The sequence below is a fragment of the Gymnogyps californianus genome, chromosome 5 (assembly GCF_018139145.2).
Source record: "Gymnogyps californianus isolate 813 chromosome 5, ASM1813914v2, whole genome shotgun sequence".
Taxonomy (NCBI): Eukaryota; Metazoa; Chordata; class Aves; order Accipitriformes; family Cathartidae; genus Gymnogyps; species Gymnogyps californianus.
The window spans coordinates 32,222,281-32,246,391 of record NC_059475.1 but is presented as its reverse complement, the minus strand read 5'-3'; the positions used below and the strand labels follow the sequence as shown (position 1 = coordinate 32,246,391).

General features: G+C 36.9%; 1 protein-coding gene across 3 annotated transcripts in view; it reads left to right on the top strand.

The window, feature by feature from the left end:
• PCNX1 (pecanex 1) overlaps positions 1-24,111 on the top strand; it is an 89,705-nt gene that overhangs the window by 6,518 nt on the left and 59,076 nt on the right. For all 3 annotated transcript variants that reach the window (XM_050898171.1, XM_050898170.1, XM_050898169.1), the window contains exons 2-6: positions 1,860-2,068; positions 8,180-8,285; positions 11,122-11,167; positions 11,933-12,022; positions 13,674-15,368. In XM_050898171.1, coding sequence (XP_050754128.1) covers positions 1,860-2,068; positions 8,180-8,285; positions 11,122-11,167; positions 11,933-12,022; positions 13,674-15,368 — 2,146 coding nt within the window. The remainder of the gene's footprint in view (positions 1-1,859; positions 2,069-8,179; positions 8,286-11,121; positions 11,168-11,932; positions 12,023-13,673; positions 15,369-24,111) is intronic.

Sequence of the window (24,111 nt, the reverse complement as noted above, 5' to 3'; positions counted from 1 at the left end):
ACCTGCCTCCTGATTCCAGACTCAATTATTTATACTTGTTTGGCTTTAGAAATGTTATATTGATTATTTGTTTTCGCTTACTGCCAGAAAGTGAGCAGCCAGATTAAGGGTTGGTTTTGTTCTGAAGTCAACAGTCAATACAATATTTAGAAATGTTTATTCTTTTATCCTCTTTATTAGTACAATATTTTGTATTTGGAAATATCTTTGAACAGTGTTTTTGCTAAACTCATGGCTTAAATTGTGTCATGAGCACTGCCAGTTCTTCTGGGACTAATAAGCTCTTGAATATGTAGAAATATTAGTATTGTGATCAGATCTCTCTTAAATGACTAAAACTAGCTTTATGTGCAGAATAGAGGGCTCTCTCTCTTATTGTCCAGTCATGTTCCCTTTCTGATTCTGCAAGATGTGCATGGGGCTTTGATCACCATAAAGACTCTTCTCTTGCAATGGTCTGTCTAGGGAGGGAGACTAGATGTATGAAACAAGCTGGAGTTCTCCTTGGGCTAGGAGGTCTAAAAAGACAGTTCATTTGTTCTTCTCATCTACTAAATTAATGTTTGTGCTGGGTAACAAATGCTGTTTAATTCTGATTGTCTTATGTCTGTGTGTATATATATATATATATTTATGGCTGTTAGAATTTTGTATCAAACTACACCATCAGTGGGGTAAAGGATAGCAATGCAGCAAAATATTTGAGAACAGACTCTTGCTGCTTTTGTGAGGAAAGGATCTATTTGTGGATGAAGACTAAGAGTTAAAATCTCATTTTGTTTAGTGACTGCCTAGGGAAATGGCAAAATTATAAGTATGAATAAAAGGTGAATTAGAAGGGTGAAAGCTTTGAAGTGAAATCTGAAATTTAACTAGTACTCTGAACACTTCTTTTAAATAGCTATTAGGCTGCACTTAATCAATATCTGTTGCTGATGTAATTGATCTGTAAAAGCCTTTTGGGCCTCAGCAAAAGTTGCATGAGAAGTCTTAACACTGAGTGGAATTTCAAAAGTTGAATTCAGGACTGAGGTTTTTCATGTGGCTTCTGGCCACCTTTGACACAGCTGAAAAACTCTCTTCAGAACATCTGCGTTAGCTGCCCTTCCATGGGCATGTAATGGTCTAGCACAAATAATCGTTGCAGCCTGTGGTCTTGCAGGTTATTGTGGACTACTGCTCAAATGTGTAAGCCACAAATGTAAACAGCCTTTTTTTGTATACAGGTAGGGAAAAGTTTGGCTTTTGTGACTGACCGGTATCTTGTCATGCAAGAGTAGCTGTTGGAAGCTGACAAGCTATGTCAAAACATCTATGTTGGGTAGTTGAGCAGGTTTTCTCCCATCCACCATGCTGTCAAACTTGCACCAGTTTTTCCAAAATGGACTTGGTGCTGTGTACTAGCCCTGAAATAAGGTCATACTCTGTGCTTAGTTTAGTTTTCACATTGCTGAAAATCTTCCCATCTTTTTTATTTGTAACAACTAATCAAAAGTATTGGATGTAATACAAAAAAATCATGCTAGCTCTAGGTTTCCTAGTCTAGGTCTTGTTCTCTTTTTCCAGGCTATTGGAATACAAGAGTTGAATTTGGTTCTTGGGCTCCAGTGATAGCTCTACTTAGCATGCTGCTGTGGTGCTTTGGTATCTTGTAGTCCAACTGTTCCTTTTGTCTATGTTGCTACACTTCTAACAGTCTCCACACAGGTTGACTGTAGAGGGTGTGTGTTTAAACCTTCGTTTTCAGTATGATCAATATTTTCTGTATGAGAGAAACTGTTAAACTCTAGATAGCTTTATGTATTCTTATGGACATTTGACCTTGTGTTCATTAACTCTTTCTTACTCTCTTTTGAAAGGCTCTTCCTTCTTCCATGATGATAGTAGCTGTCTACTGCCCGGTGATAGCAGCTCTCTTTATCGTTTTGAAGATGGTGAATTACCGTTTGCACAGGGCACTGGATGAGGGAGAAATTGTGGAGAGGAATGCCAGTGAGCACATGGACAGAGGTGCAAAAACAGAACAAAGCAATGTTTCAGCCAAGAGGAAAGACAGCAATGGGCCCAGGTAAGGTGTCTGCTGATGTTTGTATACTGCTTCAAATGATAAACAGTTCTGTCTTCATCAGATGTGTAACTGGAATGGTGGTTGAAATAAACACTGAGGAATATAGATGCAGACCTCCATAGTTCTGAAAGACTGTTTAAGTCTGGTCTCTAAAAGCAGACTTATTTATGTATTAGGTTTGAAATGATGGATTTATGTTAATTTCCTGGTTCCTCTCCCAAAGGAGTTCCAAAACAATATTGAAAATGCTGGAAGCACTGAAACAATAGCATGGAAAATGTGTGCTGATTAGGTCACTAAATACTTAATGAACACAACCAGTACAAGTAATCTTATTTCAGCAGTAGACTTAGTTTTAAAAATCTAGCTGTCAAAGACCACATACTACATGCTAAGTCTTTTATCACTAAAAGGAGTGTCTGATCAAGTTTCAATTTGCTTAGTTTTTCAAAAGCAGGAGTCGGATACAATGCTTGACTCCAGTTGTAGTCTTGCTTCAGGAGAACACTGTCATGTGAATTTGGAAATTGTGGAATTGCTCAGCTCAGTAATGAAGATAATGATTGTGAAGTACTGTCAATAGGAGGCGATTCCTTTCCACAGATCATCTTTACTGTCGCCAGCATAAAAAAACCCAGAGGTTTTCCTCCTCTGACCAGACTATTGGGAGAAAGAAGAGCAAAAGATGACTCATCGACAAGGCCAGCCTAACCAGTCTGATCAGACTGAATGTGTTACAAGCTCTATTATCAAAGCCTCTGCCTGACTCCAGATAATTGAGGCCATCTTAGAGTCAGACTGCATGACATAAATCAACCTTGAATTTTTAGCTTTTAAAGAAGACCTTTCTCTTGTCTGTGAGTTTCTGGTACTAGTAGCCATGAATAATTTTCAAAGCGAGGCAACTGGTATGCTGTCCTGACTCTTAAAAGGTTGTGTGTGTTTTATTTAAAAAAAAAACAAAACAAAACAAAAACCCAAAAAAACCAACCTGAAACTTCTACATGGAGACACGTGCTATAAGGAAATGTAGTTGAAAGAAGCCTCTTAAGTCTGTTTATCAGGATGCTTAAAGAAAGGAAGTGTTAAAGTGATGCTTTTTAAAATGCTCAGCCTAGAAGTAAAAGGACTTCACTGTGCATATGGGGTAGCTTCTCATGAGATGGGTCTTAAGTTCTTCTGTATCTGCTCTCAGCTCAGGTATTGTTAGCAAAAACAGTGTCTTAGAATCCTTTAAAGTTGATATACAGTAACTTCTTGTATCAATTTTTTTATAACCTGACCCTTTTTCCATGTTGTGTTTGGTAACTGAACCTGCTGATTTTAATTGTGACTCCATTTATATTGCCATATACCTTACTAAAACTGTTTTGAGCTATTTTGGCAGAATGCTTGCCTAAATGTATATTAATGCTTATTTTGCTTAATAAAATTCATGAAAGTAAACTCATGGTCTGTTCTGTTTCAATGCAACCTTGCTAACGCATGTTTTAGCTGTGATCCTTAGATGTTTTGAGTTTTTTGTGGGTTGTTTTTTGGTTTTGGGGGTTTTTTTTAAGCCATGTAGCTTTTGCTTCCAAAACAGTAGCCAAGACTTGGCAAGGGACTTCTTTCTACTAGTACTGTGAATTACTTCTGGATGTTTCAGAAGTTCTGTTTTGTCTAAGGAGCAGTTGACATGGAACAAGTTACTACATTATAAGCATTTGTGAGCTCAGAAGTAGAGGTTAGTTTGCTGTGTGTCCTGCTTGCCAACTGAAGTTTCATTAACTTTTATATGATCCTTGTTCCCACTTTCAGGTCTCTTAACTAGAACTGGGAACAAGGTCAATGCAGAAATTACGGAGTTACTTTTTGGTAAGTGGGATGTACAGTATATACTAATCTCTGCCTGGAAGCTTACAAGAACTCTGGGATAACATTCAAACCAGTGGAGGGGATGTAGAATGAGTGTTTAATATTGAGCTGTCACCTTCTTAGTAAGTTAAATCCGAACACTAATAAAAAAAATTGTCTTGGAAGAAAGTGTTTATCTAGGGCTTTCTTTTTTTAATCTCTGCTCCCCTAGCAGAGGATATAGGGGAGACCTAAGCAGTCATACTACCTTAAATATTTGCCTAATCAGAACATTAGTTTTGATAGCTTAGGCTACAGCATGTGATTCCAAATAAATATATATATAATATAGTGTGCAAAGCTGTCCTAGAGTTTTCACCCAGCCACACGCACCCTCCCTGAGACCACTTTAGATACGAATATTAGTATTTTTGAAGGATTAAGCAATAGTCTGGTTTCTGTTCAGAAGTTATGTTCAGGATTCCGTTTAGCTTCTAAGAACTAGTGTTCTTTCTTTCTGAAGATGTTTATCTGCAAAGTGGTGCTTTCAGGTATTTGACAAAAATTATGTGCTGTCATTTGTAGGTTTACATGAACAGCTCATTTATCTTTGGTTCACATTGGTTTGTGAATAGGATCAAACTCTGAGGGTTTTTAATCTTCTCATAAAACTTCGGCATGCTTAAGCGAAGAACAACTTACTGTTCCCTAAGAAATACCTTATTTATTTTTTCCTCATCGTTTTTATAAAGCTGAAATTCTCTAGTTAATATTTTTGAAAGAAGCTAGTCTTAATTTAGAGATAGGAACGTGAGTTATCTTATTCCGTAGCTTCTAGTGCAGTTGCTGCTTTTATACTTAAGGGGATGGTGTTAGTAATGCTTCTGTGAGTTTTCATGAAAACGAGTAGTGGGGATACAGGCTCCTAATCTCACATAAAAGGTAGAAGGAACAGTGCAAGCATAACCTTCGTTGGGTATCAGTGGACCCACATAGATACCTTAAAACACTTAAGTCAGTCTTGCTTTTGGGGATATGAGTATCGTTTCTTTCTTGTGTCAGTGACTACTATGGTTCAAAGTATCATAAAGCATTAACCTGGTGACACTGCTGTCCCTGATCTCCATTAGCATGGGGGAGCTGTAATCATGATGCTACATGAATTTGACATGTACTTCTACAAAATAAAACTGACAGCTGGAGAATGTTGCATCTTTGAGTTACACACAGTCTACTTAAACAAGTATGAGCAAGAGAAATTAAAAAAAAAAGTAATCTCTACAACTTTTGCCCTACCTTTGCTGTTTCTTCTCTTTGCAGTTTTCTGTGGCTGGCAGACCAGTTCTTGAGCTTGGAGTTGTTTTGCATTTTGAATTAGTGATTCAAGCGTTAAAGAAAACTTCTCTTAATACTTGAAACTGTCATGGTCTAGCATTTGCAGTATGTGCTGTGGTGGTCCTGTGTTTTGAGAGCAGCCTCCTGACTAGTTATTCTGCTATTGTAGTTGGAAATTAAGGACAGAAGAAGGTTGTCAAAAGAAAAGAACAAAACTCTTCCTCTGCTTTGTCCTGAAATCAAAATTGCTCATTCCAAATTCTCTCTGGAAGTTCTAGTCCAAGTATCAGATTTCTTTAGTCAGTCAGCCTAAGTCAAGTTTTAAACTTCTGAATTCATGTAGACTTACAGCCTCTTCAGGCTTTCAGTTAGTCTCTGACACGCTAATGTAATACAGCTACAGATAGTAATTTTAGATATGACAGTTACTAATAATTAGAAATACTAGCTTTAATTTGTTTTGTGCAGTCTCTGAATGCCTCTTCCACAGTAATCACTGCTGCAGGTAGCTGGAGATAATTTATTCAGTCTTCTCAATTTGTGTGGTAACTTCACTTCAAGTTTTTTTGTTTGCAAATTGAAAAGCGTAGCACTTGCTTTAAGGTATGAAGTCAGCAAACTGTAATAAACTGATTGTAGAACTTAATAGCAGAAAGGAATGGCCACAGCACTAGCAGAAAATAGCTCCTGAAGGATTCTACATGCTGTTGTAGTCCAGATCCTTATGCAAACAATGATTAATCCTAGAAATCTGTACTTCCTGCTTGTTCCTGCAGACTTTATTTGTTGTTGTTTGTTACTAGCTTTTGTTAATCCATTAGTTTGCTATATTCTGTGACAGCACACGCAGCTGCGAGTAGAGTGGTGGCATTGGGTTGTATTGTTGCTTATGCTGATAACTGTTGGTTCATTTTTAGACAAAATCACCTCCTTCTCCCACCCTGGCTAGCTACCCAGTTCTATGCATGAGAGCTTATTCTCAATGACTTATTTTTCTACTTCATAGGACATACTTTAATCATATGCAGTGTTTCTCAATGAATTATTCAAACAGGAAAGGAATTTCATCTTTTTGTGAAAGGCGTTCTTTGTTATATCTTCGGTTGTCATCATAATGTATGCTGAACTTAAACATTAAGTGAGAGACTTTTTCAGTTTAGTCTCTAACTTCATGTTATATCCTTATGTGTCCTTAAAATGCTTACATAAGGAATACTTTGTTTGGTTAAAGCTGGTGGAAATTATTGAAGCTGAATTCTGTGTCTCTTCCCCCCCCGGCCCCTTACCTGGTTCTGCCTTAGTGTAATTGATTATCAGGTCAGAGAGGGCTCTGTAAACAGCCATCAATAAGAGCATGCTTATATCTCACTGCTGAGTTGTACCAAAATGGTGGTTTTTCACTTCTTTCTTCAATTTGCTGGAGTCAGACCATAATTGTTCTGCTACCTCATGGCTGGTTGTCTCTTAAGTTAACTTATTTTTACTGAAGGTAATATATTCCTAACCTCAAACTGTCTTTTTTGTCATCTCTTTGATGTAGGAAGGTTCAGGGGCCTCTTGTATGATCTAGAATGGTTCCCATGGTTGTACATTTACGCCTCTCTGACAACAGCTTGAAATGTCATGCTGCAGAATGAATGATGTTTCAGGTCCTTTAGTCTACAGACAGTTTGTTTATAATATCCTAGATCGATGTCCGTATATTACAAAAATTATTAGGTGTTGGTCTTATTGCATGAGACTTTTCTATGAGACTAGTTGTCTATTAAGTAAGTCCTGCAGTGCTTCTGTCCATTTCTGTCCCCTTCTCCAGAGGGGCTTCGTCTTTAGTTTCTTTAATCCAGCTGGAGAAGGGTTGTGCATGTGTTCTTTCTCCAGCAAAATGTTGGAGTGGACTTGCCATAGCTCTGAGTCATTGATTGTTGGGAGGCAGTTATTTATCTTTGGGAAGGAGCAGAGAGGGTCAGTGTCAAACTACGCTGCAGTTACTTCTGTTCAGAAGTCTCCTGGATCAAGATGGTTGGAGAGAACTGTATTGGGAGAGGAAAAAAGATGCCTCAACTTCTCCCTCTTTGCAATTAAGAAACACTGCTAGGTTGGATCCCTGAGTTGTAGTCCTCAACTCATTTCACACCCCGTTGTCCTAATGGACAGATCTAACTTGCTTTTGTTTCGTAAATATCTGCATTTGACAAGCTGAATTATGTTGAATTAATATTTGGTGTTGTTGATCTAGAAAATACTTTCAAACCAATACTTATTAATCCTGAAATGGGTGAAGTCACTAGGATGTAATAATATATATTGTACCTCAAAATATTTCTTGATAGGGCCTGTAAATTATCTGAAGGGAAGTTATTTTCTGGTAGGAAGAAATGGTTTGCATCCCTGGGAGAGATACCACGTCCCTGTATGTCTCTGCCTTTCTAATAACTTTTACTGACAGTGTGTGGATTTCTTGGTTAACCCATCCTTACTTTTGCTCCTAGATCCAGTCTAAGGAAGCGATCTGGAGTCCTTTCCCTGCTCTTTGAAAGAGTTCTATTTAGTACTTTTTCTATTGATTGATTTCTGGGTATTATAGTTGGACAGATGATCCGAAAGTTACATGTGTGTATGTATTGACAAAGAATTTCACACTGAAATTCAGCATTTCAGAATGCCTTGTAGCTCCTAAGTCTTCATGGTTTGTGTTGGCTGGTGACAGTGAACTTCACAAGGCAGCAGCTTCTGTGACAGTATATAGGGTGCTCCAGCTCTGACTGAGCTTCCTGTGTCAAATGGGCAGTATTCATCTGAGATACTGGGATATATTTGAGCCCCTGATATTTGAAAAGGGAAAAATTGTTTGAATCTGCACTCGGCATAGACAGACAAACTTCTGTTGAACTGGTAGGTTAATGTTCTTTTTTTTTTTTTTTTCTTTTATGTTTCTCTCAGTGATCCTGGTGGAGGGATTGAGATGTCAGAGTTCATACGAGAAGCAACTCCCCCTGTTGGCTGTAGTTCACGCAATTCTTATGCTGGGGTAGATCCAAACAACCAGGTAAGAATTAAAGCTACTGCAGTTGTTGCTTTAGTACTGCTGACTTTGCAATCTATAGAATAATCTTTGCTGATTTTTTTTTTCCTTATTATTTTACTTTTTAAAAATTGTATTAGGATAAACAACTTACCTTTCTGGATTTCTTAACGGCTTTATTAGGGTGGCATTGCACTCTCAGCTGCATAGCTCTTGCTCATCCCATCTTGTGTTCATTTTAGGAATGGCTGGATTTTATAAGGCAACCTACTGTCCCATCAGAAAGTATTCTCTTTTGCTCAGTTAGCTTTCTTCTGATTTAGTAAATCAAAATGGCTCAGAGCATGGTCAGATAAGTACCAAGACCCACTGTGGTAGGCTTCCCTCTTCCTTTTAGTATCAGTGAGCTGTTAGATAGCTCAAACTGTAACTTCATCCCTATGGTTCTAACTTTGTTTTCCTCCCTTACTTTTGTTTGATCTGTCATTTAGGTGCTTAATTGGCAAACTTCAGTTGTGCTGAATTTGAGGAGGCTTCTGTTAAGTCGTCTTAGAAAGCATCCACTGCTGATTATATCTTGCAATGCTAAATGGCTTTCTGAAAGTTGTTATTCCTGACAGTTCCGAGACTGCCGTCAAAAATGTTAATTTGCTGAAGTACAAAGCAAGATAAACTGGTAGAAATGGAAAAACTAAAACTGTTTATTTTTGGATGACCTCTGCAAAATCGTCACTATTTTGACACTTCAACAGGGGTGGGAAGAAAGCAATAAATAGGGGCTGCTGCGCACCAGATGGAAGTGCTGAAGAACTTGGCTTTGTTAGATTTTAATGCAGCTTCATTATGCTCTAGTTGCCTTGTAATTTCACTGGGGAAGTTGTTCTGTTTCCTTATGTCTGCTAGATTTATGCATTTGACTTCCATAGCGCTGCATGTGCTGTTCCTTCTATTTGGCTTGTGATGTTTAGCCAGTTGTGGCATCTTTCTTTTACCAACCCTTCATGAGGACAAGTAAATTGACTGGCCAGACTGTATGGTTATGTTGACGATGAGCAATGTAGCATTGTATTAAAGATACAGAAGCTATTTTTGAATGATGTGGAAATCCTTGGTGTGATATTACAATATCAAGTCCTTCTAATTAGCTCTCTGAGCAAGCAGTATATAATGTAGTGCAGTGTTATGCTAGTGTTGGTGTTTTATTTGAATAATGCTCCGTTATGCAGCATAGATACTCTAAGAGATTTTCTCCTTTGAAGAGAGCAGGTATTTAGTAGTGTTCAAAGGAATAGGAAACGATGGTCCACGTAGGAAGACAGAACTAGGCTGGGGATCATGTTTCTTTGACCCGTCTTTGGAAAAAAAACTGTTCCAAACATACTGAAACAGTTTTAATGTTAAAGCATGTGAAGAAGTTCTGTGTTCTTTAATGCTGACACTATAACACAGTTAAAGCTACTGTGAAAGGAAGTATAGTGTTTAAAATGTGTTTATGCTGATAAAATTAGTGCTCACTAGTCCCCTGTGATTGAATGTGCAGCATCAAAAGGGTATGTGAACAGTAAGCATCTGAGTTCTGTTCAGTTTTTTGTGTGAAATAGCTTTCCTTTGCTGATGCATTTGCATTCAGCTACAGCATTCAGTGAGGCATGTTACTGAAGGGGAAAAAAAAAGTTGAAACATGGCAAAATGACTAACAAAGTGTCCATGACAGTGTACTAAAGAAAATGCATTAAACAAGCTCCGGCTGCTTTTTTACATTACATATAGCAAAGCTATTGTTCCTCTGTAGTATGGCTGAATAAAATCTGAAGATGTGTGCAGATTACCTTAAATTTGCTGTGCTTACAGAGAAGAATTAGTAGAATTATGTTCTCTCTTCCCCAGAGTCATTTGAACTAGGGATTTTTGAAAAACAGCATCCCAATACAGTAAAGTCAAACTGCCATCATTTTTATGTATCTTAGGTTCAGCTTTGCCTTTGAGTGCTCTTCTCCTGTCTTATTTCTGAGTGGTGTAATTATTTGACACATGCATTTTTGTGTGCTATTTGGAGTTCTTTGAGAGAGCTGGTATTGGAAATATTATTGAAGGAAAGACTAAGTTCTCTTTAGCACCTGTGCAAAATAATGTGCTACAGACTACAGGATGTATGTAGAAAGGCAGATTGCAAACCTAAATGGCTAGCCAGTTTTTGTATGAGGTGGTACACGCCTGCTGGTTGGCCACTGAACATGGCTGAAAAGCAGATGCTATACATAGGAAATTTGATTGTAATTAATATCCAAGAATAGATGAAGGAATACTGCAGTCTTCCACTAACCAGTTTACTTGCTTTGAGGTAACTGTGATCTGTGTACTTGGAAACTGTCTTCAAAAGAGAAATTGCATTTGCAGGAATGAGAGGGAGGAATAAGATACAGTAAAATAATTAGGTTAAATTGACTTAAGTTTATTCAGCTGCCAGCAGGGGTCATCCTGCCATATCCCCTGTTCATGCTGCTGCCACTTTCCATGTACTAACAGTTGTAGTTTGTTTCCACATTAAGTGTTTTCAAGGAATATTCCTAGGTTAGAAACTGGTTTTAAAATCAGCGTAGTAAAATCTCCAAGTACATTGGCCATAAAACAGAATAATGCAGTGATATAGTTGGATGCATAACTAGATGCCTTGTCAGAATGTTTCCACTGCAAACAGATGAATCAGAAAGGATTTTACAGCACTGTGCTGTTGGATGCTTTTGTGCCTTTGAAAATCTCTCCTAGGTGTGTAGGCAAATGCATGCATTGCACTAATAGGAAACAACAGTTGGGTAATTCCTGAAAGTTTACAGCTTTTTACATAATTCCCTGTTTGTAGGTTGGATCTGGGTTATCTCGTCTGGGAACAGCAACAACCATCAAAGGTGAGATTTTTGGCTACTTAAAACTAACTTGCAGTAGCACTTCAAATCACTATTGTTTACTATGATGTTTCCAAATGCTGTCTACCTTGTTCATCTTCAAAACTTTTTTGTGAGCTAAGTATAGCATTTACTAATTGGAAGAAATCTTCCTTGGAGTTGCAAATTATATGCCTAAAACACTAGGAGAGAATATCCTGGAATCTTGGCATCTAGCAAAAGTATTGTCCAGAACAGCCCTTGTGAACTCCTCTGAGACAAAAAGATAAATTATTTGTAATATACGAAGTAGCTATCTTGTAAATTTATTAAGTCAATAATAATACAAGAAAATGAGATTTGAATTTTTGTCTCCTTCCTGATTTTTTCCTTACCTTTTTTATCTTTACAAGTATTTTGTTCCAATCTACCCCTCATTCTTATTGGCAACCATGCAAAAAGGAATATTCAAATAGATAATCTTTTAAGGAAAAAAAAATAAATCTTTATTTCCATTGGGTTCTGTGTAACATACTTTTCCAGTTCTTCATGGAAGATCTGTGTAGTTGAATGAAAACTTTCTTATATACCAAATAAAAGAAAGAGAGTAGACAATACTTATCTCTAAAAGATAAGAGAAATCTTGTGTTACTTGTAATTATTGTTATTTACCTTCAAATGAAGAAATAAAAGCAACAGTCTTTCATGACAGGTGAGAAATCTGCAGTGTATGTAGATGTATGTGTTAATACTTTCATCACTAATACTCTTCTTTCTTAAAATTCACAGGAGATACTGACACTGCGAAGACCTCTGATGATATCAGTTTAAGTCTTGGCCAGAGTTCTAGCCTATGTAAAGAAGGGAGTGAAGAACAAGGTAAAATTTCTTCTTCTGCATATTAAACATGGTATTTTGTTACCAGAGACCCTTTGCTTAACATGCTAAATAAATTCATGCAATTTGATGATAGATTCTCAGAAGGGGTATCCTGAACCTCTCTGTTTCCTTTCTTAATTACTCTAAGTTCCTGGGATGTATAGCTTGAATACTTTTAACTTTATTCTTTGGCTGTGTGTTTCTTGTTCTGGCATCTTCCAGCAGGTAATAAATATTTACTGTCTCCTTACTGCTGAAAGATAGCTAGCTTACATGTCTCTAGACGATCTCTCTCATACTGAAAATGGCCTGGGATTCATGGACTTCATTGTAGACTAATTTGCTTTGCTTCCCAGTCCAGCCAAATGAATTCTTTTAAATCAGGCGTGCTTTTCTGTAAAGTAAATAATCCTGTGCAGAGTTCTGTGTTTCTTGAACTATACACTGCTTCTAATATGCAAGCTATCAGAGTTTTGTAATTGTTTTTTCCTAGTATGTAAGGAAACTGCTAGCTTGTATTCTTCAGTTGTCCAGTTTTGTTTCAGATCTCATTTTTCATTTAGCTTCATTGCCAGGAAAAAGTCTGCTCGGACTAAAACAGAGCATAAAACTGTAGGAAAATCTTTTGCTTGCTGATTTTAAAGTACCTGGTGATTTAGCAGGAAGTTAACTCTGGGAATACTATAGTTCATTTTGGCCAATCTAATGAGACTGATGGGTTCCTTTCAGTTGTTACTGTGTGATTCAGTGCAGAAAGTATGTTTAAAATAGAGAATTACAGGTGGCCGTGCTGTTGTAATAGACAGCAGGGTTCTTTCAGCTGAATAATGGAACTGTTTGTCAAGTCTCTTGTTACACATGTGCAAATACACTCTACAAAAATTTAGCAATTGTAGTAACTTAACTTGGCCTCCAGATCTTCTATTTTTAGTGACAGTACAAGAAAGGAAAGTAGCCTGACTTTCAATACTACTTGCGGGTGGATGTTTTTACAAGGGACCGCTTGTGATGGATAACAGAAACAATTGTTCTGACCAAGAGCTAACAGCAAATCCTCATGATTTGCTTTAACAGCGCCAGTTTTAGAGGTCGTAAAACTCAGTAACTTTGTAGGGAGTTTCATTATAGTACCAATAGACCTGTGCCAGTGCCTGCATCCTTGCTAACTGTGAGCTTGCTTGGTATCTGGTAGGAAAGGTGACTTTTGGTTTTTTTGTGACTTCAAAGTTAATGGAGTTTACTCTGTTTTCTTCACTAATTTTAACATTTATGTGAAACAGTTTACTACATGTAGAAAATAAAACAAAAGGCAGGGTATCCTTTTATTATTAAGAAGCTTTGGGATACATAAAAACACAAAGTCTGAGACACGTGAGCAATAGAGGAGGTTGGGGACTTGTCAGAATCGTGTTGTCTTTTATTAGCTGCTAGGATTAAGCTGGTGTTGATGGTTTCTTTTTTTATAAAAAAAGTCTCTGTCAGGTTTGCCTAGATGCTAGGAAATCTTTTAAATGGTAATGTGATGCATAGTACTTGCAAATGGATTTGTCAGTTTATTTACTTTATCTGATATAAACAAGCAGTTGTAAAGCAGATTGTATAACTTACATGAACATTGTACATGAATATTTTTAAATATGTACTTGAACAGATTTGGCAACTGATCGGAAGCTTTTTCGTCTGGTGTCGAATGACTCGTTTGTCTCCATCCAACCTTCATTATCCTCTGGACAGGATTTGCCAAGAGACAACAGTGACAAAGTGTGCCTCTCGAACAACCAGCTTGTGGACCAGTCTAAAACCAGCGCATGTGACACAGAAGTAGCTTCGCTGGTAACTCTGCATTCTCACTCCTATAGGAAGGATCATAGACCACGAGGTGTACCAAGGACTTCTAGCTCTGCTGTTGCTTTTCCAGATGCTTCACTAAATGACTTCCCTCTCTATCAGCAAAAACGAGGACTAGATCCTGTCAGTGAGTTAGAAGCTTCCAAGCCCCCTTCTGGATCCAGAGAGTCCTTGGCTGAGAACTCTTGCATTTCAGGAGTCTTTCAATTAGATGACATTCTGAAAAGTAGTAGCCCTCAACCATTGGCTAAGAGTGGGAAGAGCAAATCCCTGAAAGCAGACAAAAGTGTGGACAGTCTGAGAAGCCTGAGCACTAGAAGCAGTGGTTCAACAGAAAGCTACTGCAGTGGGACTGATCGTGACACTAACAGTACCATCAGTAGCTATAAAAGTGAACATACTAGCTCAACGCATATAGAAAGTGTGTTGTCAGAGCACGAGGAGGAGTCTCCTAGAGAAGAGAAAAAGGATGGTAAAAAAAAGGACTGTGGTGTTGACTCAGAGGATGACAGTAGTTCTACTACTGACAAAAGGACTAGTAGCGAAAGGACTGCTGTGGAAGTGAGCACTAACAGTGGTGGTCAAGAGGTAAAGGGTTCTAATGCATCTGAGATGCACAGTCAGAAGGGTCTTGGTGCCTCTGCTTCAGAAGAGGCCAATAAGAATCCACATGCCAATGAATTGACTACGCAAGCTGACAGGCCGCCTGAGAAGGCTGCTGAACAAAGAGATGAGCAGAGTGAGAAACTAGCTGTGTTAGATTCAAGAGCTTCTAAAGAAATGAGTGGAAAACAAAAAGAAGGAGATGTTCGACCAAAATCTTCTAGTTTAATACATCGAACAGCCTCTACCCACAAGTCCAGCCGGAGAAGGACAGGAAAAAAGCGGGCTAGTAGTTTTGATTCAAGTCGGCACAGAGAATATGTTTCCTTCCGAGGTGTATCTGGTACTAAACCTCACAGTGCTGTGTTTTGTCATGATGAGGACTCCAGTGATCAAAGTGACTTGAGCAGGACATCAAGTATGCAGTCAGCTCACCAGTTCAGCAGTGATAGCTCTTCCAGCACCACCTCCCATTCATGCCAGTCTCCTGAGGGAAAGTACAGTGCTCTAAAGACCAAATATGTTTCTAAAGAACGTGGGGGCACAGACCCTGAAAATGCTCACAAAACCCATGTAAGCTCTGAAGGAATTAGCAAAAAACGATCTACACGTCGGACTTCTAGCACAAACAGTGCCAAGAACCGTGCCAGAGTATTAAGCCTGGACAGTGGTACTGTAGCTTGTTTAAATGACCCAAATAGTTTAATGGCACCAGGTAACATAAAACAGTTAACCACTTCAAAATCTGATTTGGAAGCCAAAGAAGGAGAGGTGCTAGATGAGCTATCTCTGTTGGGAAGGGCTTCACACTTAGAGTCAGTCACTCGTTCTAGGAATAGCTTACCAAGCCAGGCTACGTTTCCTGAAGGGGAAGAGCAAGAATCAGCAAGTGGAGGTAAGTAAATGACCTACCAGAAGTACCTTGCCGTATTTTGTTATGAGTTTGGTATACATGAGTTAAGTTACAACTATACTTAAGTGTCTTCCTGTTTCTTCGTTCTTGCCTAGTAAAACTGACAGAGCATTTATTTCATAATCTCTTGGAAGATCTACAGAAATGGGAGTTGAATTCAAACAGATGTTTTGAAATCTACAGGTAGAGGTGTTATGGGTTTGTAACTGGCAGTTGTTTTTAACCAGAGCTGTATCTTAAAATTATTATTTGTGAACAAATCAGACCTGCTCCATTGTATTACTCAAACTTCAAATTATGTGTACTATTTTAAAAATTAACAATAAAAGAGAGACTATTTTTGTTTGAAAGATTGTGCAATTGAGAAAATTGGGAACATGGAGGTGATTGTTTGAAGTTACTGCTACCTCTTAGATGAACTCTGGCATGACTTGAGGTGGTATCAAAAAAAAACCCAACCCCAGACCCTTACCATGCTGCCTTGAATTGTGCATTCTTACGATGGGTCTAGTTACTAAGCTGAATTCTCCTAGGGATTTGATTTTGCTTAGCCTTGCCGTTGTTGGCTAGACAGGGTTGTTTACTTTGGGTTTGGTGTTTGGGTTTTTGTTGGGGTGTTTTGGTTTTTTTTGTCCTCATTATGAGAACACAATAACCTTCCTGTGCTGGAGAGAGGAATGTAGTTTCCTCTTACTTTCTATAAATATTGCTTTGCTTGGTGTAACGTGAGTACTAAGCTTACCTGTAGTAGCTGGTATTAATATAGAATAATAGGGACATTTTTAACAAATTTTTGGAGCTCTTAATAGTTTTTTGTTTATCACTTGTTATGACGTTTCAGTCTCTTTTCTTGGTTAGCCATACTGACTGCCTTAACTGGAAGGCTTTTTGTGTCATGGAAGATAAGTGGGTTTAAAATATGTTTTCAGAGCAGTACAGGATTGCTAATTACCTCAGTCTGACTTTTGGGATTGTTTGAGGGGAATACCTAGCAGATAATCTGGATCTTGTTAGCTAAGCACACAAATGCTTCATAAAATTTTATTTTAGATGAAGACATAGACATTTGTAAGAAATCGTAGCAAATTTACTGTCCTTGTTATTTAGACTGCCTAAGCAAAATATAGTGACTCCGCCATCTTAAAACAAGAGACTTCCAGCTCACAGTGAGATGGGATATGACCAATAGTTCTTCCCCACCTGCCTCCCCCCTGCCCCAACACTGACATAAGAACAAACTCTAAAAATCAGTACAGTTAATTTCGGGGGGGGCAGGGGGCAGGAAGTGTGCTACACTGAAGTTCAGCTGTGTATTGATTACTGATCAAATTTGACTGATTTACAATTAGTTCAGACCTATTTAGATGCGTTCACTTTAAAAAAAAAAAAAAAAAAAAAACCAAAAAACCAACCCAAAACAAACCACCAACCTGCATATGTTAGTACTTTCTGTCTTTCTGTTGTTCTTAGTAACAGAGCTCTGCAGTAGTTTTAATGAAAGAGTCCAGGTTGCTCTTTTAGTGCTAACTGCAAGCTAAACACTTAACACACATTCTTATTATGCTTTGTTAAAGTGACAGCTCTTATGTCCACTGAGAGTAATTTCACTAATAAAAGGTCTACTTTATGTATTTACTGTTTTGACTCTATGCTCTCCTTAGCACAAGATTTAATTTAATTTTGGTTTGTGTTATTACAGCTTAAAACTGTTAAGGTTCTCTCCTTATATGCAAAGGAGGATTAATATACTTTACCTTACAGAACATGTCAGACTTCATATGTACTCACCAGTCATCAGTATTCTGAAAGAATCAGTGCATGACTGATGCTGTATATTGCCAAATATTTTGATTGCTCTTTTTAAGAGTGAAATGGGGGGGAAGACCAACCTTAACACATTTAAAAGCAATCTTAAAGATACAAATCTGTAGCAGCTTAAGCAGGGAAGTCTTGCTGTCATTCTCGCCGGAGTATTCTTTTCAGTTTCCCCTTTAAACTTTGTTTAGATAATGGTCATTTTGAAGTTGTTAGTATTTTTAATAAATGGCAAGCACCCAAGTATTACTTGCCCATGGGTTTCAGGCTGACTTTAAGAAGCAATCTGTATTCAGGTTCTCCAGATTTGATGACATCATATGATTAATAACACTTGCTGTATCTTATGTTTCTTATTACCAGTAGAATAGGAAATATTTCCTTTATGATTGTAAGAAATGAATGTCATTGTGCTTTTTTTGAAAGCAGAACAAAAATATCACTTACTTTTCTTGAGCATTACTTAAATACTTATGCAGTTGTGTCTAGCATCAAGCCAGTAATTATTTTGAATTTATCTGTTCATGATCAATCTGAATAATTCCTTCATGTTGTCCTTCGTTTCTACTGGTTTTTCTTTTGTGGTTTTTTGTTGGTTTTTTTTTTCCAAATTTATAGCTTACATTACAAATTTTGTAACAGCTGTATCTTTAGTTGTGGCTTTCTTGGGCTTACCTGTGACTAATAGTAATCAGAGAAAATGTTTTAACTTTGTAGAATCTAAGTTGCTTTATATTCAGTATTTCCCACTGTTGAGTTGTCTTCACCTTTTGGGAGTGTTTTTAAAGACATACATATGTAATATACATATGTGTATGTGTGTATAGAAATTATTTCAGAAAATGAAGAAGTTATTTTATTTACATGTAGCAGATGAATTACAGAATAAACTTGATTCAGATTTTCACAAGATCAGAGAATATTGGTTGGATGGGACTTCTAGAAGTTGTCTGGTCCAACCTCCTGCAAGGATTATAAAATAATTTTATTTAAATATTTTTTAATTTCTGTGATTGCTTATGATAACTTTCTGAAACAAATAATGAACAGATACAGGCTGGATAACCAAAAGACTGATATTAATACCACCTCCTCTTTTTCAGTCAGCAGCTTTCAGTTCCTATTTTTCAAATATGACTTAAATCAATAATTATAACTTCATTTTATCTTTAAGTCTTTAGGAAGTAAACTAAAAAATATGTTCTTACTTGTTTGTGTAACTGCAAAAACGTGTTTAGTCATGGATATGGCCTTTAGTAATCTTTTACTAAGCAGGATGCTATGCAAACTTGCACGTATTTTACTTCAGCAGATACAACTTAGCAGTTTCATTTCTATCTTACTATGCCAGGAAGTGGTGAATGACTCACTTTTTAGAAGATAACTTGTGCATTTGAATAGAAATTGCGGTTTATTAAAATGCAGACAAACAGCATTTGAAAATTCTGTAATTAAATATGTGGTGGATGTATAACAAAAAAATGGAAGATGTCTTACAATAGTTGTTATCCTTGTTTAACTACTCAGCCTTTAAAAGTAGCTAGTGAATTGATGGGTTATGGGTTAATGAAGTTGTTTAGATGTCAAAGAGCTTGCCTAGATGTCTAGTGATATTTTGGAAATACCACCTTGATACTCTTCTATGCCTGGTTTCTGTCAGATGTGTGCTATTTCTGGATTGCTGTTTGTAAAGCAATGTTAAAGAAGGAACATAATGCCTTATATGACATAGTGATGTTTTGTAAAACTCAAGCTGACCTGAAAAGTCAAGTGTTCTCCCCTAGTTCTATATGAACTGTAAAAGATGCACCCTTTAAGTTGCTACACTCTTTTACAACTTACTGTAATTTAAGATTTATTTATTTATTTACTTTAAGTTCTTCAGTTACATACCCTTTTGTAAATAAAACTGCATGTAGTGTAATGCTTTTTTCCTTCTGTGCATTGCATAGTGATATTGAAGTAACAGCTTATACTGTTCTTTTATGTTTTGTGGTCTGCAGTACATCTCTACAGGCAGGCAAAGTAGGGTTTTGTGAGCTTGGATTAGAATCTTGTGTTTCATATGGTATATGGAAACCTGTTCATCTTTTCAGTCTGTGTGTATTTGTACATATATGCTTAGTGTATCTGCTTGTAATCATTAGACAGTATCCTCTTCAAAGTTAAAAGTACAATTCAGTTCTCTGCTATGCAGCCAATGGTCATGTCAGCTGTTACCAATATATCACTCTTTTCCTACTATGCTTATGTTGCGTATGGTCTACAGTCTTACTTATTTTGCCTGTGTTGTAGAGCTGTTCCGTGCTTCTGATGGCTTTAGTTTGATATGTTTTCTGCAAGTGGAATTAATACACTTACAGAAGATGGGGCTTCTGGTCTGTTTTCTGGGAGTCTATCAGTTCACATTCAAACTGCTAAACAGTTTTGCATGAGAAATCAAACTGAGTTTAGAAATGGTAGAAACTGAAAAACATGTAAAGTTACTGTGATCTGGTCGTGTGTATGTTAGCTATCTCTATTCATGTGTTCAGCAGGACCCCTCCTGTAACTGGATCAGATAAAGCAGATTAGCCAGTAGAAAGGGCTCTCTTCCATATGAGGTTCTTTACTGGAACCAAAAGACTGTATTCCATTACTTGATTTTTAGATGTCAACTAGCAGTGTCATAATATGCACAGCATTTGGTTCAAGCATGACATAGAAATTTTAATGTTAGCTCTTCCCAATATCTGACTTTGAAAGCATAATGTTGTTCTGTCACAGCTTTTGTGTGTAAAGGTTGAGTTTTACAGAATTACCTCTGATTATGTGTATCTTATCTCAGTAGAGGTGAGATGTTGCTATTCAACACTTAGATGTAAACAGCGTTAGGAGTGATGTGTGAGGCTGAAATGGAATTCTGCAGTCTTGGAATTTAACAATGAAATAACACTTGGAATGAATCTTGCATTTTGCTTTAGTAGGTAGTGATTGACAATTAGTAGATGCAGTTTTAGTACATTGTGTGGGGACTCCGTCCAGCCTGTTTTGTCCCTTATTTATGGCCAATACAGGGACTTTCATTAGATGACTTAAGACCAAAAACTACCAGCTTCCTGATACTTTGTGGTTCCATAAAGGTGGTGATGGGGAACAAACAAACACACACCTCAGGTTTTGTCCAACTCACAGCAGTGGCTGTTGCGAGTCAGGAATGTGTGTAATTGCGTGGCAAAAGCACTGAGTACTACTGGTAAGAGACTTCTTATTACTTGATAGAAACACGCTCCTTTAGTGTCATCTACAGAGTAGTAGATATTGTACCTAAAGTTCTGCAGAGCTGCATAAGGGAAATTCAGGATACTTGATGAGAACTGCATGCCACAGCATTACAGCATACACCAAAAGTTAAAAATGAAACAAAATACACTTCATATAATTTTTTGTTTGGTTGTTTTTTTTCCCTGGGAATATTATTTATAAAATTTTACCCTGGTTAAATTCTCTCAAGTCTCCCAAAGAAACCAGAAGTAGTAGTTCTTTTGCATTGCCATGGGTTTGAGTTATTTAAATGTCTTAGATTGGTAGTGTTTGTGCAACTACTTCTTGCAATAATTTTTGGAAATTGATTTGGAAAGAATGGTTCAATTTTGTTGACAAGTAGCATGTATTCATAAATTTGCCAAGTATTCATCTCAAACAGGAGTTGAATAAGAATTTTTGATACTTGGTATAAATGAAGCTGCATCTACTAACTTAAGTTTATAAGCCACTCTTTTCCAGGTAGATGTACCTGGATTTATTGTTATGTATACAGCCAAGAAAGTTCTGAGAGCTCTCTGAACTGTAATGGAAGTGCTGACATTGCTGCCAAATGTAGCTATGAGATGTAGTTCCAGGATATATTGAAGCTGGCTACTGATTAACATTTGGTATTATAGTTAATAGAAGCCCATTCAAAGCAAACATGACTTTCTGTGTATGATACGCTAATATAGAATACCACTTATGCTGGAAAGGTTGTGTGTTCTAAAGATTGAAAGCATCTTTTCCTTAAGGTGAATAAATCCAAATACAAAGTCAGAATCAAGTTTCATGAAGATTAATGTAGGTTATAAACATTTGTCTGCTGCATGAACATACTATTAGCTATTGACATCCAAATCCCTGGATATAGGGACTATATTGGGCAGGGGATCAGGTTAGGTCATAGCTTTAGCTCTTTGACCCCAAGTCCATCAACATTATATTCAAGAAGTCTGTGTGAGTAACACCTAATGTTTTTAAAAATTGAATAATTCAAGTGGGTAGTACAGTGAAGTAGAATAACTGAGACTCCTAGTTTTATCTTTGGCCTTAGTATAAAATTTGTCTATCAAGCTGGTCTGTAAAAATGTTTGGTTCAGAATTCAAAACAGATGGTTTCATTGTCCTGGTTATTCCCTGCTTGACAGCGTTTTGCTCTTCAGACTGTTGTAGTGACTGGTTTGACATAATTGTAAATATTCCTCTGGCCTAGTCTCAAACTTGTTTTTTTCATACATTCAACCACACACTGAAGTCTTGGGCTTTACTTCCCTTGTTTCTCTTTCAATTTTCTTTTTTGTTGTGTTGTTTTCCTCTGCCCTATTTTCTAGCAAAAGCTTCTCTTAGAGATGTCCCTCTGTTCTTCATTTTTTCTCCTTTGCTGCCCACATCTCCATTCTTCAGAAATTGGCATTAGTGATATTTTTCATTAAATGTCCACAGTAAGTTATAATATTATAAGCCAATACTTTGCTTTTTCATCAGAGAAGTATAAGAAATCCCTGCAATTGTGGGTCTTACAATGGTGCATAATCCATGGTGATTAATAACTGTATACTGAAGATATGGACTGAACTTCTTTCTACTTGAGTATCTTACAAGTATGGTTTTTAAAACAGTGTTAGGGCACATGAGAATAAACCACAAATGCCTCAACCGCGAGGAGAGTGGTGGTGTTAACCAATAAATTCATGTGAGAAGTATGGGTTTTCTCAGGTTTTGAACACAAATGAGATACAGATGCTCGACTCGAGCAAAATTTCAGCTGTTTGGTTTGGCAAAGTATGTTCAGTGTTAGAAGACAGATTTCATTGCTTATGTGAATGCATGAACCATAAACTATTCATTTCAGCTCTCACTGAGAATTTGTAGGGTTGGTAATTACAAGTGGCTGAAAATAGTTAGATCACAATTTCCCATTTGATAGGGAGAGAAATGGCATGTTCAAGCATCAAGAGGTTCCACACACACGTTTAGACATGCTTAACCTGACTAATGTTCAAGACCATCTAGGCTTCAAGTGATGTATCTTTTTTTCTTTCCTGAGAAGAGTGAGGGACACTGTTTCCATTGTGTGTGGGATTTTTGGTTTTTTGTTTTCTTTCCAATCAGACTGAAGTTTGCAGTTTTTATCCTGAGAACTCTGTGGTTTTCCACATGGATACTTTACCTCTGTATTACCTCCATACCATATTGTTCCAGGAATCTTCTTACTTGGGAAGAATTTATCTACCTCAGAATTTATCTGAGGCACTGGCTTTAGTGTTTTTTCCTAGCAAAAATGAAATGGGACTTGTTGATGCAATAAAATTTGGAAATTCTGCTTTTTCATCTCGTGCTCCTTCAGTTTCCATCTTCAAAGTTTGGGTTAGAAGCAGGGGTACTGACATGCAGGGTGATGTTGTAAATGTTTTGGCTTGTATGTGTAAATGATCCTGTTCAAAATAAAATATTTGCATTTTATGTTTCTTAAAGCTAGTTGTATTGTACAACAATTGTATAGCTGTAGTGTAGAGCTTTGTCTTCAGTTCTGTTTAAAACTTTGAGGAGCTACAGAGGTTTACGTCAAAAACACTTGCGTAGTATAGAAAGAGAAATTTTGGAAAGGCATAACCTGCAGGCAGGATAGTTCAACCTATGTTCAGATATTCCCAGCTATTTGGCAAAGGGATGTGAATTATTTGTTCTAGAATTTTCTCTACAATAAATTTTAGTCCTTTTATTGGGAAAGTATCATTCCAAATGTGTGATGCCAAAATGATAACTTCATGACTTTCTAAGTGTGTAACTGCTAATTTGGCTTTTTTCCAACCAGAAGTGTAATGAAAGAAAAAAAGGATTAATTTTAATAAATATGTGTTCGTATGCACAGTTCATTAACAAATACAGAAGTCAAATTATTTCCTTTTTGAAATTAGATGTATTATAGTTGGGAATAGGTGTGGGATGGTTAAGTTTGCTGCAAAGTTGTCATTAGGTGTCCACCTCTTAGTTTATTCATCTATGGGATGTAGGTTTGTATTTCTAACTTGTGCACTTTGAACTTCAAACCTGGTTTTTCTGTTCTTGAGAACAGATAATGTTGGGGGCTCAAATGCATATGACAATATGCAGAATAAATTTATACTTAAATTTCTTGACATTAATGAAGTGTAGTTATAGTTGAACCATGACGTGTTTCAACATAAAAGTTTAGAATAAAACAGAAAAATAGAACAGACTTCAACAAATACTCTATAAGCTGAAAGGCTTGTCTTCCTTTACTGATTTACTTAAAGTAAGCAGGAACTGTAAAAGTGTAACCTATGTATCTCTCCCTATTAGATCTAGATTTTGTACATGAGTGTAGATGTTGGATCTTACCTTTTCTGGAGTCTAGAGTAAGTGGTTGTAAGTAGCAGCATTGGAGAACTGTAAGTGATGGTTTAAAAATGTATTTTAAAAAAAAAGCTGTCCTACAGGGGTAGTTTTATTTGTTTAGTTTTGTTTTTAAACATCAAAACATTATGTTACTTTGTAAATATTAAAGGAAGCTTATTTATGTTAAAACAAAGCTATTTCCCTCATGATTAAACTGCTCTCAGAGCATGATAGAGGATAATTTAGGAGCTTTATCTTACAT